Source organism: Lagopus leucura, unplaced genomic scaffold (assembly GCF_019238085.1).
Source record: "Lagopus leucura isolate 7727_CA_CO unplaced genomic scaffold, USGS_WTPT01 Super-Scaffold_739, whole genome shotgun sequence".
In the NCBI taxonomy this organism is placed as follows: Eukaryota; Metazoa; Chordata; class Aves; order Galliformes; family Phasianidae; genus Lagopus; species Lagopus leucura.
The window spans coordinates 22,054,052-22,071,148 of record NW_024962255.1 but is presented as its reverse complement, the minus strand read 5'-3'; the positions used below and the strand labels follow the sequence as shown (position 1 = coordinate 22,071,148).

Genomic DNA, 17,097 nt, shown 5'->3' with positions numbered 1-17,097 from the left:
GGGGCCAAAAGGGGGTTTGTCCCATATTTTTTTTTTAAACTTACAATTTTAATAATATTATTAAAAAAAAAAAAAAAAAAAAAAAAAAAAAAAAAAAAAACAGACAAAAGTAGGAGGTACTGGGAGCCGGAGGTCACCAAGGGACTCCGGGTGGAGACGTGGGGGCTGCTGGCCTTGGACCCCCCACCCCCCTCAGCTCCCTCCCTGCTGGGCGCTTTCTATGTACACAGTCCCCAGCAGGGCCCTGCTGGGGGGATGGGGGGGAGTGAGGGGATGGGGGCCAAGGAGGGGGCAGGAGAGTGGGGAACGCCCGGTGACCGACCCCCGAGACACCACAGCAGCTGGGGCTTTGTCCTCGGCCAGCCCCACCAGCCCCAGGCTGGGCTGAAGGCGCGCACACACAGCAAACACCGCCGTCAGACCCAGGAGGGGAGAGGAGGAGGAAGGCTGGACCTCACCGCAGGGCTCTGCAGCCCCGCCGCGCCCTGTTCAGCAGGCAGGGGCTGGGCACGGCGGGAGGGGACACGAGAGGCTCTCCAGGGATGAAGAAGCAGGGAGGAGGAAGAGGGAGAAGGGGGAATAACGAAGCTACGGCCCCGACATCCGCCCCTGCCCTGGGTCTGGGGGCAGCGGGTGCGGGGGGAGCAGGGAGGCGGCGGCAGGCGCTGCCCCCGGCCGTGGGTCCCGCTGTGGCGCGGCGCCGATCCGCCCCAGTACCTCGCCGCTTCCCAGTCACTCTCCGTTGCAAATGTACAGGTAGATCGGTTGGGACTGAGTCCGCGGGGGGGGCGCGGGGCCGTTACTGCGACGCCTGCGACGTGGGGTTCTCTGACTTGCTCTCCTGGCTGGAGGGCGGTTTGCTGTTCCAGGGGCTGTTGGCCCCCAGCGCGGGCGAGTTGTTGAAGCTGTCCTCGTCGTCGATGCCGTTGGCGGCGTCAAACTGCGTGTTCTCCAGCCGAGTGATGAGCCGCTCGTCCTCGTCCCCGAACTCCCCCCCCATCAGCGTGGGCTCGCCTACCACCATCACATCCTGAAAGGGGAGACGGTCCCGAAACATAATCGAGGTGGGGGGAGCCCCGGCCGCCAAACTCCCCCTCCCGGCACCGCAGCCCCTTCCTCAGCTTCAGGGTTGCCTCCTCGCCTCTGTGCCTGGGCTGCTACTCACACTCTGCAAGGGCTGAGGCAGAACAGGGGGAGGGAAGGGAGACCTGGGGCTGCCCCCTGCTTTTCCCCGTCACCAGGAGAGGGCCGGGGCCTCGGACAAGCAGCCCTGGGGATGTCCCTTAGCCACTTCCTGGGGCTGGGAGCCCACCCCTACATCCCGGGGAAGGAAAAGAGAATGGAAACGGGATGCTTACAGGTACCTGACTGGACAGAGCGAAGGTGCTGGCGGGGCTCTTCTTCTTGCTGTTGCTGTTGTTGGTGTTTCCACCACCGGAGCTCATCGTGCTGCCCCCTGACATCTTCCTTTTCCGGCGCTTGCTGGGCTGCTGCCGTGCCGGCTCCGCTGGGGCGGGAGGAAGAAGCAGTCGGTCAGCCGCAGCTGAGTGCCCCCCAACCCTTCTGCCAGCACCACCTCCTCCCACCCGCACCACGCAGCCCAGCAGGCAGCGGCACTCACCGGGCGGCGCGACCATCCGCTGCCACTTCTGGAACAGGCAGGTCTTGAGGCAGTCCCGGGGACTGAGGCTGTAGGTCTTGTGCCGTGACATGAGCTCCTGCATTGGTTCTAGGATTACACAGAGCTGGGGGAGCAGACGGGCACGAGGTTAGATGTTGCCAAAGCCAAGAGCCCCTCTGCCGTGTCGCGGTGACCCAAGCCTCGTGCAGAGCCCACGGGCTCCATACACTTGCTGCCCCACTGTTGTGCATTATCCTCCCCCCTCTTCCAGACCCCCGACGCACAGCCCGCTCTGCTCCTGGCACACGTACTCGGAGGTAGTTGAGTGTGGAGTTTGAGAGCCCACAGCGGGTGATGTTCTTGGATAACTGGTCCAGCATCTGGGGGTCCTGTGCCTACGGGCGAGAGGGACAGCGCTCAGCTGGGGATTGTCCCCTGTGCCCCATCCTGTAACGGGGCGTGGGGGAGCCCCGTCTGTGCGGCAGGGGGAGGAGATCAGCAGCCCTGCCCCACACTTTGAGGAGCGGTACTCACATGCATGGCAAGGATGCTGCGGGGGATGAGCTCTCGATGCTGGCGGATGCTGAAATGCCACGTCTTTATCCTCATCATGTCATCAAACATGAACTCCAGGTAGAGCCGCCCCTCCACACACACCTGGGCAGGACACAGAGTCAGGCACGCACTGCCACCCTGCTCCCCCAGCCCAGAACCCTGAGAACCCATTGCTCCTGCACACCAGGACACCCATCCCTTAGCTTGGGACTGCCTGGCATGAGTCTCAGCACAAAGCAAACCCAGGAGCCTTCACAGACAGGGGACCTGTGCCCAAGGGATGCTGCAAGGGCAGGCTATCTTTACAGTGCTCCATCAGCACAGCTCCATCTGCTCAGCACACAGCCACGAAAATCAGTGCCCATCCCTCACTTCATCTCACCACTGCCACTGCGAGCATCTGTCAGACTGAGACACGTGGGGGCTGGAGGTACCTGGGTGAACATGGGCTTGCCATGCTGGGTGACCATGGTGCACTGGTCGCAGTCCAGAGAGACAAAGTTGTTGTGGAAGGACTCCTTGGGGTGCTTGAGCACGTAGTAGAGCTCTGTGGCCCCTCCTTCAAAGATGCTGCGGAAGTAACGGGGTATCAGAGTCCGGCCAATTGCTGGAGTGGGAAAAGGAAGAAAATAACATCAGTAAAAACGACTCATCCAGGTGTGCATGTGAATAAGGTCCCCATGGCTGTAGGCAATTGGGCTCCAATCCCTCGCTCATGCCTACCCATGCAGCCCCATCGTAAAGCAATGCCTCTGGGAAGGAGCACTCGAGCACAAGCTCTGGGAACCCCAGGGGCTAGCCCTAGCCCCACCACTCTGCTGCCACTTACTGTATCTCTTTGGTCCATCCTCCAAGCAGAAAGTGATTGTTAGCATGGCATCGTCCTCAAAGAACTCCGTGGTGAAGGCATCCCACCACAGATTGTCACATTCCTGGGGACAGCAGAGATGCTGGGTTAGGGGACAAAAGACAGGCAGCCCTACGCTCAGCCCTTGGAGGACTGCATTCAGATAAGCACCCGGAGAAGAGGTTGCCCCCCTGTCATCAGCCACCCCTCCCACTCGCTTCCCAGCTCGGTCCCTGGCTCCCCACCTCTGTCCAGTTCTGCAGCCGCTTGTTGAGCTCAAATATCCTGTAGTCAGTCTGATTGCCATACGGCGTGTGCCTCCTGCCAGGGAGCAGAGAACACGTGGTCAGAACAGGGAGCAGCTGCAGCGTGGGGCATAGGGATGGGGACGAAGGTATGGGGACATACGGCCTCCACAGGCCACCAATGTGCCATACTCATCCTCCCCAGGCACTGACCCCAAACCAGACTGGGGCAGGCTCTCTGCTCCTTCCCTGCCAGCCCCTCACACTTACCCAATGCCAGGCTCCAGGTACGTAGGTGGGTACATGGGAGTAGGTCTGTGGGAGAGAAGCAACACAGCGGGGTCAGCAATGGCCAAGATCCTTATCCCTGGGCTCCACAGTCCCCATCCCCCCTTCCCTTCTACCAGCAGCAAGCAGTCAGGATGCTGGTGTCTGACAGCCCCACAGGGTGACCTGCACCCCAGAACTGAGCTGCTTCCCAGCCCCAGGGGCCCATCCTGCTCCCCCCAGGGCTGGTGCCAGGAACAGGGAATGTGGCAGGGGCTGGAACTGTACCCAGAAGATTGACCTGGCAATGGGCTTGGTCCCACAGTGCTGGAGAACTGGGGCTCCCTTGATCCCAAATGTAACCCTTTCTCCACCCATCAATACTAGCTCCCATCCCATCTCTTGCCTTGTGCTAATTGAGTTAGCACAAGATGTGCTGCAGTCTCAGTACAGCTCTGGGGATCCAAGAGACCAGAAAACCCCAAGCTTCACCGATCCCTCCCCAGCCCCCAGCTCACCCCACATCTCGATCCAGCATGGTGCCCGGATGGAATGGGGGGAAGGCGTTGCCGTTCGGGGGCTCCTTTGGCGAGTACAGCTTGAATGACTTAGAGGAACAGCCTGCAGAGAGAGGGAGAACACAGGTCAGTCACAGGCACCAACAGCAGCAGTACAGAGGCACCTCATCCCTGCTGCCAGGAAGAAGAAGAGGAGATGGAGGGATGAGGGACCAGCACTGCTGGGGTGCCCTGACCTGTACTGGAGCAGCCAAGCCCCCAACAGCACAGTCCCATCCCCGATGCCGGTCAGACCCACTGGTGCACACAGTTTGTCAGTTCTCAGACAGATCTCGGTGCCCCGGGGGCAGTGCAGCTGGCGTGCCAGGGAGCGGTTGTGCCCTACCCCCCCACCCCCAGCCCTTCCGCGCAGCTCCTAATCCCACCGACCTGACCCGAGAATCACACGGGATCTTTTCGCTGACCTTTCTATCGCCATGGAGACGGGTGAATAATCACCCGGCCGGCGGGTCCCCAGGCAGCCACCATCTGCCACTCAGGCAGGCCAGCGGTCACCAGGTTCGAGATGGAAGGCGATGCCACAAACCGGTCCCACCGCTCCCTGCTGCCCCTCTCGCCCCATAAAGTAACCCGGGAGCGGCAGGGGGCTCCCACGCTGCCACCCCCCGGGCTCCCCGCAGCAGCCCGGCACACCCACAGCTGACAGGACGCAGCACGCAGGGCCAGGCGATGCCGAGACACGCGGTGGGAGCAGCCGCTCCCCGCAGCCGGGCAGGCTGCCAGGCAGCACTGGCTCTACCGGCTCAGCTGGCCTCACCGCTATGGGGGATCCCCAGCGGTGCTGCAGCAAAGTGGGCGTGGGGTGCATTGCTGCCTGTGGGGAGATCCACTGCCATGGGACGGAGCGGGCACAAGAAAGGAGAACAACATAAGGATTAAAGAAAGCACTGCCCCCAGCGCTGGGAGTTGAGACAGCCAGCTTTGGACCGGTACGGGACGCCCCACAAGGGGACACCCAGGGGTCACACGGTACGTCTGGAGGAGACAGTGCACCTCATCACGCAGGAGCGCACTGCTCCTCACCCCTTCCCACTGCAGCGGGGGGAGCAGGGCAGGGCTGCCCACCTCTATGGCACAGACACAAGTTTTGCCACCAAGATCAGCACCGGTGCTGGGGAATTCTTGCTTTCATCCTGGTCAAGTTGTGCTCTATGGAAATCAGAATTCAGCTGAAGCTGAGCTGGAAATGCAGCGCTTTCCTCACTGCCATTAAATAACACAGAGTCGAAGCATACTCGATGCACAAGAAACTTTCCCAAGGTGTTTGAGATGCATCAATTCACCCCACAGAGAGTGCATCACATCCTCAGGAGAAAGGAAAATCAAACCTGAACGGCAGCACTCATCTTCCAATGCTTTGTTTTTACACCCCTGAAGGCTCTGTGTCCCTCAGCCCTGCATGGATTTGAGCTGACAACGAATTCCCTCTGTGTGCACAGAATGATCTCACAGGGTGGTGGGACCCTCCCCCCCTCCTGCTTGGGGTAGGACACGGGGACAGCCACAGTTCCCACCTGGGGCTCCCCAGTCAGATGTCATATTGATGCGTCCTGGGAGCCAGGCATCAGCGTGCCCCAGTGAGGCTGCCTTCATCCTCCTTTCTCTCATCCGGACGGGATGGAGCGCAACCAGCTGCAGGCACAACACCCTGGACAGCCTCCCCAAGTGATGCACAGCGACATCTCCGCATGGATGTCACCACTCTCCTTGGCCCCAGTGGAGGGACACGCATCCCAGCACCACCGGCAGCCCGGTGCCCACTGTCACACACAGCACTGCTTTGCATCCGCGGGACTGCAACTCACGAGGATGGCACCTGGCCACAGAAGTGATGTGAGCTGCAGCCTGACGGAACGGCACTACAGGAGATGGGTAGGGAAGGGAGCAGAAGTGACGGCCCACCAGCATCCCTGCTGCCTGCCAGCCCCGGGAAGGGAGGGCAGGGAAAAGCTGGTGCAGCCCCGCAGCCAAGGATGGCTGTCAGCCCCACGTGGCGCATGGAGATCCGGCATCCCGGGATGCACTGCTCCGCTCTGCTCCGCTCGCTGCTGGCCATGGTGAGGAGCAACGAGCGCTGCACGCTGGGACGCGTAGTCTCCAGAGAATGGGCTGCAAAACGGGGTTGGACCACGTGCCCTCACCCCCCCTCTCCCCCCCCCAGTCCATAGGGGCTTACCCGCATCACAGCAGTTTGCACAGTGCCACCAGCCCAGGTCTCAGGTTAAAGCAAACAGAAACAGCCCACACCATGACCTCAGAGAAAAAGCTTTTGGTTGCTGCACTTGCACAGCTTCGCATGTGCTGTCACCAGGGTCAGGGCTCAGGATAACTGCAGCGCTCGGGATCTCTCTGGCCTGATGCTGGGCGGCTCACCGTCCTCAGCACACAGCTTTGGGGCCAGGGGCAGTGTGGGGCAGTTTGTTATGGGCAGCAGCACCCAGGTGTGCCCAGCACCCAGGGCCAGGTGATGCCTCCCGGGGCTGCTGCCTGCTCTTGGATCTGCCAACAGCATCAGTGCAAAGCACAGTGGGGATAGAGGAGCCCAAGTCCCCTAACAGCCAACATACCCAGCACAGTCTGAGCTCCAGCACGAAGGGCCAAAGCCAAGGAGCAGTGGGTTTGGCCACACACATCTGCCTGGTGCTGCAGAGCTCCCAAACCAGAAATGAAGCACTGTATAACCACCTCTACCTGTGCTGCGCAGCCCAAGGCAAGCCTTCTCACCCTGGCATCCCCAGCTGCAATACCGGTCTGCCTCAAAGAACAGCACACCTTGCTGCCACCGGTGTCACAACCCACGTGTGTGAGCTTGCAGTGCCATCAGCACGCACAGCCCCTGTGCTCTGGGTCACTGGAGGACAGCAGCTTTCCTAACGAGTGCTGCTGCTGCTCCGTGGCCAGACCCCTTGGAGCTTGTGCCAGGGTGCTCAGAGCCCCGCCAGGGTGTCTGCCTGGCACGGAGCAGGCAGTGCTGGGCAGAAGGGTCTGCAAGAAAAGCTGGGACAGAGCACCAAGGGAGAGCTGCAGCCGGGGTGCTAGGATTTGGGGATTTGTACGGCATCATGAGGGCAAAGACCAAACTCCTTCCTCTGTTAGCAACAACCACAAGGACAACACTCCAAAGCCCGAGCCTTTAGGGAATGAAGACCTGCCCGAATTCACCACGACTCACAGCAAACAGTGGGAGCTGACACCTCGGCAGCTTTGGAGGAGCTGCTACAAAACCACTGGGACAAAGCCCTGGGGAACACAGCAAGTCACCCCGGCAATCAGCACCAGAGGATTCTGCACTTGCAGCAGGTGCCCTGCCAGTACTGCCAGATGCCCATTCTGAAACCCCAAGATCAGAAACAACCATCGGTGCCACATCCTGGCCGTGCAGCCCAGCCCTGAGGCAGCACCAAGGGTTTTTCTCTGCTGGACTCACCGCCCTGCAGTTTGTACCCAGGCTCTGATAAGTCAATGTGCGGCTGGGAGCTCAGGGTGTGCAGCCCAGTGCAGTACTAGGAGTGCTTATCTCATCATCTCCAGGACCGCTGGAGGTCAGCGCGTGGCTGAGGTCAGGGCAGCCTGTCACAGGGTGGTTGGGGCCATAGAGGAACCCCCCAGACACAAGCCCACAATGAGCAGCCAGGCAGGGAGCGCTGTTGCCCACTCCCCAAAAGCATCCCCCAGCCCCAAGGGCTTTGTCTATCAGCCACTCACACGCCTGTACCCCCCGCACCCCCGAGCTCTTGCAGGGAGATGCACGGCCCCAATGCTTTGCACCCCTCCCGTGCTTCGCTCCCTTATGTCAGACCCCCGGAGCCACAGGAGGGGATGAAGTTGCAGCAGGAGGTGACAGCGGGTGCGGGGACACCGGGAGGGCGCGGGGCAGCCGTCGGGGGGCACGGCCGAGGGCTGGAGCCGGGGGGAGAACAAAGGGAGCTGCGGGGCACGGCGGGGGGCTGGGGGGTGAGAGGGGGAGCGAAGAGGAGGAGATAGGGGCGATAGGAAAGGGAGCTGTAGGGGGAAGGCAGAGCCGGGCAGACCGGCGGTAAGGGGGCCGGGCCGGGCCGAGCGGGGCCGGCGCCTCCGCTCACAACTTTGCGGGCGGGACCCGGCCCTCCCTTCCGCCACCGGGGCCGAACCGAGAGAGAGAGAGACAGCGCCGGGGGCGGCCGGGCCGGGGGGTGAACGGGGGACGGGAAACTTCCCGGTGGCGGCAGGCCGGGCCGAACCGAGCCGGGCCGAACCGAGCGACTCACGGCGGGCGGCGGCGGCGCTGGGGCGGGGGTCGGAGCGCGGCGTTGGCGACGGCGCTGGGGCGGGCGGCGGGGCGGCGGGCCGCCATGGGGGCGGCGGCGGGGCGGGGCGGGGCGGGGCGCGGGGCGCTTCCTTTGTCTGCGCCGCGCCGACCCACAATGGCTGCGGCGGCGGCGCGCCCGCTGCCGGCCGTCCGTCCGTCCGTCTGTCCGCCCGCCCGCCCGCCCGGGGCACCGCGCCGCCCGCACAAAAGGGCCGCGGGGCTGGACTGGACGGGACGGGCCCGCCGGCACCGAGGGGAAAAGTTCGGTGCCGTGCAGCCCCGCGCCGGGCTGCCGGAACCTCCCGAGTGCCTCCGTACGGCCCTCCGTGCAGCTGCACCTATCTACGTAGCGACACACACACCTCTCTATACAGCCCTCTGTGCACGCGTATGTACATCTGTGTGCACCTACACCTACAAACCTCCACGCAGCCCTATGGGCCCCCACAGCCGTTCCTACGTGTACACCTCTCCGTGCTCCTTTGTGTAGCTACACCGATCTATACACCCCTGTACACCTACGCGTGTCCCTATATACACACCTGCGTGCACCCCTCTGTACTCCTACACCTGCCTCCAGCCACCCCCCTGTGCACATAGCACACCTTAACAGCCAAATATACACCTACACTTCCACACAATGCTGCACACACCTATATAGACACATCTGTATGCACCAATATACACTGCACAGATGCTTATCTATGCAATCATCTGTACGCCCATATCCATATACACACCTACACACACTTGTCTGTGCATCCTGCACGTACACACAGCTGTACATCCCCATATCTCTACATGTACACCTATATACAGCCATCCATACTCCTGCACAGGGAGGAGCATCCATTCAACACACAGCAAAATGCTTTACAACCCGCATAGCACAGAATCACAGAACACCTCACGTCGGAAGGCACACCAGGACCTCTGAGTCCAACCCCTGGCTCTTCACAAATGCCCAAACCCTGCACCTGAGAGCACTGCCCACACAGAGCGAGGCATGGGCTTGCTTTCTGCTCGAAGGCCACCATGCAACAACGCCTTTGACTGCCATCTCATCACCTCCGTGCCAGGAGGAGCAACCGCTGGCATCAAACACGCATTTTGCTGTTTGCTGCTCCAGTCCCCCCCAGCAGAGCAGAGCAGAGCAGGGCAGGCATCCCACAGCACAGGGACCTGTCGGTCCCAATCCCAGCACAGTTCCTGGGCCTCTGAGCACAGACCAGCGTTGAGCTTGACACCAGCTGGAAAGTATTTCTTTCCCTGGGAAAGCTGCAATAAAAGTATACTTTTCTCTAGTTTGCTTTGATTTTTTTTTTCTTTGAAGTTTTTCTGGATTTCTCTTGCTTGAACTACTTTCCCTTTTCCCTCAGTTTCAGGCCCCCATGCAGCCAGCTCAGCACCAGGCCCGCAGCAGGCGCACACATCCATGCAGTTCGCCCCATGCACACTTGCACACGTGCTCACGGACCAGCACACACATGCACGCACGCTGGCACAGCCTGGACACGTCTGCACACACACCTCGGGCAAGCACGCCCTCCTACAGCCCTTCCCTGCCCTGAAGCTGCAGGGTGACGTAGGCCCAGGCCTCAGGGATGCACGATGCATGCACAGCTACCAGAGCAAAACCCCACATGAAGGGCACTCTGCCCCCACTGCAGCTGTGTCTGTAAGGATCAGAGAGCAGCACCCATGGGTGCACGGCCCCACAGCCAACACCCCCCAAGCAGTACTGGGACAGAGCAGCCCACCGGGACCGTTCACGTGTCCCTGCTCGGCTCTGACGACAGCGCTGGCCAGGTCCACGTGGCTGCAGCAGCCCCAGCTGTTTATGGTTATAGCCGAGTTAATAATTAAAGAGATGCTGGATGGAGAGCAGAAGGGCTGGGATGCAGCTGGGGAGCGCAGTGCGTGTGGCGGCGATGGCGGGGGAGCCCCTTCCCTGCAATGTGCTCCCACCCGCAGAGCAAGCAGCTGATGGGAATAGCACAGTGAGGACACACAGGGGTGCTCCCCACCATAAATCTTACCCCCTTCATGTGGAAATCTGCTCTTGTCCCTGCCTCTCCAGGGGGGAATTCTCTCGGCTGGATCATGGGGGTGCCTGGGGTAGGTGGGCCCCTCTTCTTCTCTGGAGAAAGCTTGGCTCCATCATCGCTCCCCCGGAGAGCCTGGGGGAGGCTGGGAGCTCAGCAATGAGTCATGCTGGGCAGGCGGCAGATCCTGGGGGCTCCCAGGATTAACCCTTCCAAAACAAAACCATTTCCAGACACCAAGACGCACGAGGAAAGCCCAGATAGCGAGACGCACAGGAGGAGCTGGTGAGCAGGGCAAGGCAGGGAGCTACAGGCTCAGACTCTGAGCATCGTGTAAGGAGTGGAGGGAAAGACCTGGATACGTGATCACATCCTGCAAAACAACCCAGGTGATGGAAAGCCATCTCCATCCCTGCAGCACACCTTGCCCACAGCAAAGGACATGGCCAGGAGCTCAGCCTTGCCCTAATGCTGGGCTTGCACCCTCGTGGGCTTTGTGGCCACCCACAGCAGCCAGCCCTGGCCCCTGTAGCAGCAGCCCGGGGAGAGCCTGCCAGCTCCACAGGGTTTATGACTCCAGACGCTCCAGGTGGATTCTCTCATGTTACAAGAATGGTTCGTTTTACAGCCAGTTTCCTGGCCTGGGGCTGGTCCCCACAGCCTGGCCGGGTTGGATCTTGTGCAGAACGGTGATGGAGGGGATAAGCTGAGATGGGGGCACACAGCAGTGCCAAGGGGCAGTGGAAATCCTTGCCAAAGGAGCCGCTCCTCATCCATATGAACTGCTGAAAAGATGAAATCAGCCACCTTCCAAACCCACATTCTTCAAAGATAAGCAAGGGGGCTGGGTCCCTCCACACCCCCATCCATAGGGATGGGGGTCATCAGTGGGGAGGATGCTGAAAACCCCCCAGGATTGATGGGCATCTCACAGCACCATAGATGCACGTGATGTGTTACCAGCAGGTAACTCTACCAGCAAAGCCCACCCCTTCCCCTCACCCCCTGTGCAGCACTGCTGAGCTCTCCGAAGCAGCTCTCCGAATATAGCAGCATCAAATAGCTCTATCAATAATGCATCGCTTCTGCTTCCTCTCGCTGCTGTGTTTTTGTTGCTAACATGTGTGTCCTTCCTGTTAACAGCTGCCTCTGCTCTGCCAGCTAGGCCAAACAGGGACACGGCCACCGCTGGATGGGGATGGCAGCTCCCACTCCCTGCAGCTCTGGGTCAGGCACCAGCCAGCCCCATTCCAGGCACGGCACAGGGCAGCTTGCTGCCGCTCCAAGCCTCCTGCAGCGTGCAAACCAACGGCATGCACAGCGCTGCCGCACACACGGTGCTGCTGCACACTGTGCTCTCCAGGGCACTTGGCACAGAAGCAGGAGGACACATCCCCCTCCTCCTGCCGTGCCTTTGTGCAGGCACAGCTCTCCTTGGCACTGTTTCACCCCAAATACCCAACAGACGGCTCCGGCAGTGGCTCAGTCCCACGGTGTCCATGCTACCATTCCCTGGGTACTCAAGCTACTATGCTCCTGCACACGGCTGCCCCAGGGCTGAGCCACGGACCAGTCAGTGCATGCCAGCCTGTGCGCCCAGGCTTGCCCCATGCCTGGCGGAGCGGCGTGCTGTGAGCTGCTCCCGCCGGCGGGGAGGCAGGAGCTGGGGCAGGCACTGGCAGCGCTCTGCAGGAGCCCCTGGGCTGCGCGCAATGCTAGCGGGCATCTCCCCAAAGGAGGATGTGTGCCATGGGGTCCTGAGCTGGGGGATTGAGCACTGGGCTCCGGGAAGGGGGCTCACACCCCGCTGTCCCCCAAGCAGCCGGCATCCCCGCACGGCTCCACCTGGACTTCACTGCAGAAACCTGGCTCTGCTCCCAGCGCAAGCCCCGCGGCGCCGAGGAGGGGCCCAGGGCTGGCGGCTGCTGCAGAAAGCAGAGGCCCCTGCTCACCCACTGCACATGGGGCTCCTGCACCAGAGACCCCCGGGACCCACAGTGGAGCAAGGTATTATCTCTACCCCACAAGCAGGGTGGGGCTAGAGCAGAGCAGGGGCTGGCATCTGTGGCATGGGAGATTACGCACTGGTCTAACGTTTGTGTTTGTCCTGGAAGCAACCTGCTTAGGAGGCATGGGGACAAATGGCAGCAGAGAACCAGATGTGAGGGCTCCTGTGGGATGTTGTCTCTAGTGCCTGCTGGCATGGTGGGATGGGGCACAGTGCTCCTGTAGGTACCTGTGCCCACAGCAGGTGTCCTGGCACACAGTGGCGTCCATGCCTGCATGGTTAGGTGTGCATAGCCCATGTGCACAATCATATTCCCACATCACAGTGAGCACGCTGTTCCCTCCCCTAAAAAACCATCAGCAGTACCTTTGTCTATTCCAGAGCCCCATCCCAGGTCTGGGGGGTACCAGCCACCCTCCCTGCTCCAGGTGGGGTCAGCAGCAGGCTCACCACCCCACCAGTTCCACAACGCCCTCCCCCTCCAGCAACAGCAGGAAACCACAGCTCAGCCCTGCAAGCTGCCTGATAACAGCCGCCTGGCCCCCGCCTGCCTCCCCAGGGGCCGGCCAGGGGGCACCCAGCACAGCTCCCAACACCCACCACTACTCCCTGCTCCTCACTCCAGCAGCAAGATATTGCAGTTTCAGAGAGAGAGAGAGCAAAAGGATGTGCTCAAACCACGTGCAAAGGAAGCCCCCAGCACTGTGCACATGCATGCATCCTCGTGTGCAAGCAACACGGATGTGGCTAAGGGAATCCCACAGCAAAGGCAAGAAGGTGGCATGAAGTTGAGACAGGAAAGTGAGCTGGAGGTGCAGGGGACAGGCAGGGGATGCTGGTTCCACTGCCATCCTGCCACAGCTCAGTGCTCCTGCCCTGTGCAGGGCACTCAGGCCCAGCACTGCAGCACCTCACGTGCTCGGGAGCCAGGCACTGCCCCGGGGGCCCATCCTGCTGTCAGCACCCCCTCACCCCCCTAGGGCAGCCCCCAACATATCGGCTTTCAGAGCAACTCTGTGCTGGCACAGGAGGTGCAGACAATACCATTTCTGGAATAAACTTGGAGCGCAGCCGACAGGCACCCAGCACCAGGCCGGCTGGTTAACCCATCATAGCTTTCCCCAACAAACCAGAGCTGGCAGCAGGGTGAGCTCACACGGGTGCAGAGGAGCCGTGCCACATGTCTGCAGAGAGCCCTAGGCCCCAGTTTAAGATCCTAATAAGCAGATCCTGAGGTGAGCATGGGGCAGCTGCTAACTCCCCCTGCTCTCTCCAGTACCAAGAGGGTGGCACAGTGCACGCAGCATCCATCAGGTGGATGGGGTAGCTGGCATCTCCCATCACAGTAACACCAGCAAGGTGAAAGCAAAACACACACAGACACTGCCCCACAGCTCTATCAGCTTGTGGCAGGGCAGGGAGCACAGCGACGGCACGCCTCTCCCTTGCAGTTATTACCACTTGGCACACAGCGCCAGAACACAGGGGCTGCACTGATGGCCTTGGCTATGGGGTCCCACCAAGGGTAGTTTCTTCCCTTGCTCAGCAGTATTTGCAGGCAGTGACATGGCTCATGGAGCTGGGAGCAGAGCCCTGGGGGCTTTCAAAGGGCAGCAGGAGGGACAGGTCGCATTTGCGGTCCAGATTTCAAAGCATCTGGAGCCTTTGCTGCAGGGCAGAAGGGCTCAGCCTCGTGCAGGATGAGACCTGAGGAATTATGCAGGAATTAGGGTGAGGGGCCAGGGGCAGCAGGACTCCCATCACCTTGGGTGCCCTGGGGGTGCTGTGGTTCCCACACTGGAGCTGCAGCACATAGGCTCTGGCTGTCAGTGCTCAGCCTGCACTCTGCCATCCCTTCCCCAAGCATCTGTCACAGGAGGCTCGCAGCATGGCTCAGCTTGGTAGGAGGGAGGAACCATCAGACAGGGACACTGCTGTCCTCCCCATCCCCATAACCCACCCCAGGACATGCTGCACCAGACACACCCCTCCAGGCCTGCCAAGCCTCGCACCCCAGGGCTCAAAGAAACGTGGGCTAGGAGGGAAATCCCCGCAGGGCTCCGTGCAAGCCGGCACAGCAATGGGCAGCATGGCTCAGGGCTCTACTGCCAGCCCAGGGCTCTGTTCCCAGCTCGGCAAACCCACTGCCCGCTGACCTTGGGCAAGCTGCTTCCCCACTGCGAGAGGCCGCAGCCAGGCCTGCAGGGAAGGGAGCTGGGAGCCCTGCATGGGGCACAGCAGGGCCGTGTGGGAGGAGGGAGCAGGCCTCACTCCTCGCTCCGTTCCCCGGGGGGCCCCACGGCAACAGCACCGTTACTATGGCAGACAACATCACCATCATTTCTTCTCGTTATTTGTTGCTGTTGCTTGTTTTTCAAAAGCCCACTGCACTGAGCTCCAGGTGCCAAGAGGGCACGGTGGGCTGAGCGTGGGTCCAGCATGGCAGCACGGTGCCAGGCTCAGGCACTTCACTCTGCCAGCCCAAAATGCAGTGTGTTTACAGCCTGGCACCGCCTGCGAGGCCGCGGCTCTGAGGCACACCTCGGCCCAGCACCATCCTCAGGACACCTTCAGAGGCCCCAGCCTCCATCCTCAGGTCTGGGTTGAAGCACGGGAGCACGATGCCCCGCAGACACGGGCAGCCCCCAGCCCTGCAGTTTGAAGGGGCACAGCCGAGGGATGCTTCGGGAGCAAAACCCCTGCCACGAGCATCTCCTAGGCAGGAAACTCCTCCAAGTTAACGCAGCCCCGAAGAGCAGCCTGGGCAGAGCTCATTAAATGTTTCTGGTTGGCAGCAGGCCAGCGGCAGAGCTTGTTTTTTTTTTCTATATTCCGATAAACAGTCCAGGGAGGGGAGGGGGGAGGGGGCGGCAGGGAGCTCTCTGGATGTGCCACCAGCCTCGGGCGGGCAGGGAGGGGATGGGGACACACGCGTGCACGCACACACGGCATCCACACCACGCAAACGCAGAGGGCACGGTGACAACCAGGCCACCCCCGGGGATGCTGCAGGCCCCCCGTCGCCCACCAACATGGCGGTGACATTCCCGGTGGCACGGGGCCAGCTCCCAGGGGACGCGCCAGCGCTGTGGCCCCACGCCGAGGGGCCCGGCGTTTAACCCGCGGCCCGGCCCCGGTGGGAGCGAGGGGACCCGGGGGAGGCGGGCCGAGCCCCCCGGGTGCGCGGTGCCTGCGGGGCCGGTCGGTGCTTTAACTGTTTGGCCTGGCTGGGAGGAGGTTCACGTGACTTTCTGCTTGAGGAAGCAGCGCTCTGGCAGCTTCCAGTGGGAGATGGAGGAGGAGGTGGGGGAAGGGGCCGCCCGCCTGCATGGAAGCACGGCGGGGAGGGAGGGCAGCGGCGGGGAGGGGGAGCGGGGCGCCCCTTCTGTCCTCCCCCGGCGCGGGGGGGATGCGGGGACGCACCGGGGGGGGACGCGCGAGGGCCGCGCTCACATCTTCTGCCCGGCGGCCCCCGAGACCGAGAGGCGCTCCGCGGGACGCGGGGTCCGGCCGAGGGGACGGGGCTCTGCCAACCCGGGCGGCACCGTGCTCACAGCAGGGCCATCAGCCAAAGAATGAGCGTCCCCGTCGCGCGTGTTCCTCCCCCCCCTCCAACACTCTCCGTTCCCCGTCAACGTCCTCCCGGGGACCCGGCGCCAGGCTCCGGGGCAGTCACCACGCTCGGTTCCCGCACAGGCGTCCCCCGGCCCGCAGCCCCCCCCGGCCCGCTGCCCGCCGAGCGTCCCCGCAGCACGCTCAGACCTCACCGCCTCGGCACACCCCCTTCTCAGGCCCCCAGGTCCCACCCCTCGCTCGGGGCGCACGGAGCGGGAATTCCCCTCGCCCACGGGGGGCGCCCCACGGATCTGGCCCGCTCCCCACCGCGGGGTCAGCCCTCGCCGTGCCACCCGCGTGCCCGGCCCGCACTCCGCAGCGCCCCGCCCGCAGGGCGCCAGCGCCGCGTCTCGGGGATCCCGCGGCCGGCCCTCGTGCTGCGGGATCCCGACCCCAAAGCTGCGGGGTCCCAGCCCCGTACGCAGTCCTCAGCATCCGCACCACAGGGATCCCGGCCCCGCGGCCAGATGCGAGGTCTCCAACCTTCCGGCAGACCGCAGCATGCGAGCCGTAGGGCCCCCAGCCCCGCGGCCGGCCCCTAACCTAGGGGGTTCCGGCACCGCCGCTGCGGGAAGCCGGCCCCGTAAACAGACCTCAGCGTCCGTGCCGCGGAACCCGGCCCCACAGCCGGTCCCCGCGCCGTGAGGTCTCACCCCAAAGCAGAGCTCAGTCCCACACCCGCCCCCCATCACAGAGTTCCCAGACCCGGCGCCGTTCCACGGGGCCGCGACCACAGAGCCCACGGCACACGGACTCCGCACCGGCGTCGTTCCACGGGGCCGCGACCCCAGGCCCCACACCTCGCAGCCCCCACGGCCGAACCCACCGCGGCCGCCCAGCCCCGCGCAGCCCCCCGCCCCGCCCGCACTCACCAGGGCATGCACAGCCCACTGACATCTTCACATGCCTGGCCCGGCCGGGGGTCGCTGCGCGCTGCCCGGGCCGCGGGGGTCTCGCATGGACGGCGCGCCGCGGGCTCCGGCGCGGCGAGAGGTGTGCGGCCCCGCGCAGCCCCGGGCAGGGCCGGG

At 62.7% G+C, this 17,097-nt stretch overlaps 1 protein-coding gene across 2 annotated transcripts; it reads right to left on the bottom strand.

The window, feature by feature from the left end:
* Positions 1 to 35: 35 nt before the first annotated feature.
* Positions 36 to 17,020, bottom strand: LDB1 (LIM domain binding 1). 2 transcript variants are annotated; one of them, XM_042863296.1, is made up of 11 exons: positions 16,942 to 17,020; positions 4,054 to 4,156; positions 3,539 to 3,583; positions 3,269 to 3,344; positions 3,006 to 3,108; positions 2,611 to 2,783; positions 2,156 to 2,278; positions 1,933 to 2,016; positions 1,622 to 1,745; positions 1,359 to 1,507; positions 36 to 1,030 (listed from the first exon to the last, which is right to left on the bottom strand). In XM_042863296.1, the coding sequence occupies exons 1-11, from the start codon at positions 16,964 to 16,966 to the stop codon at positions 800 to 802; spliced, it is 1,236 nt and encodes a 411-aa protein (XP_042719230.1). In that variant the 5' UTR covers positions 16,967 to 17,020; the 3' UTR covers positions 36 to 799. The 2 variants fall into 2 exon arrangements, with proteins under 2 accessions (XP_042719230.1, XP_042719231.1); XM_042863297.1 differs by having other exon boundaries at positions 1,365 to 1,507.
* Positions 17,021 to 17,097: the final 77 nt, after the last annotated feature.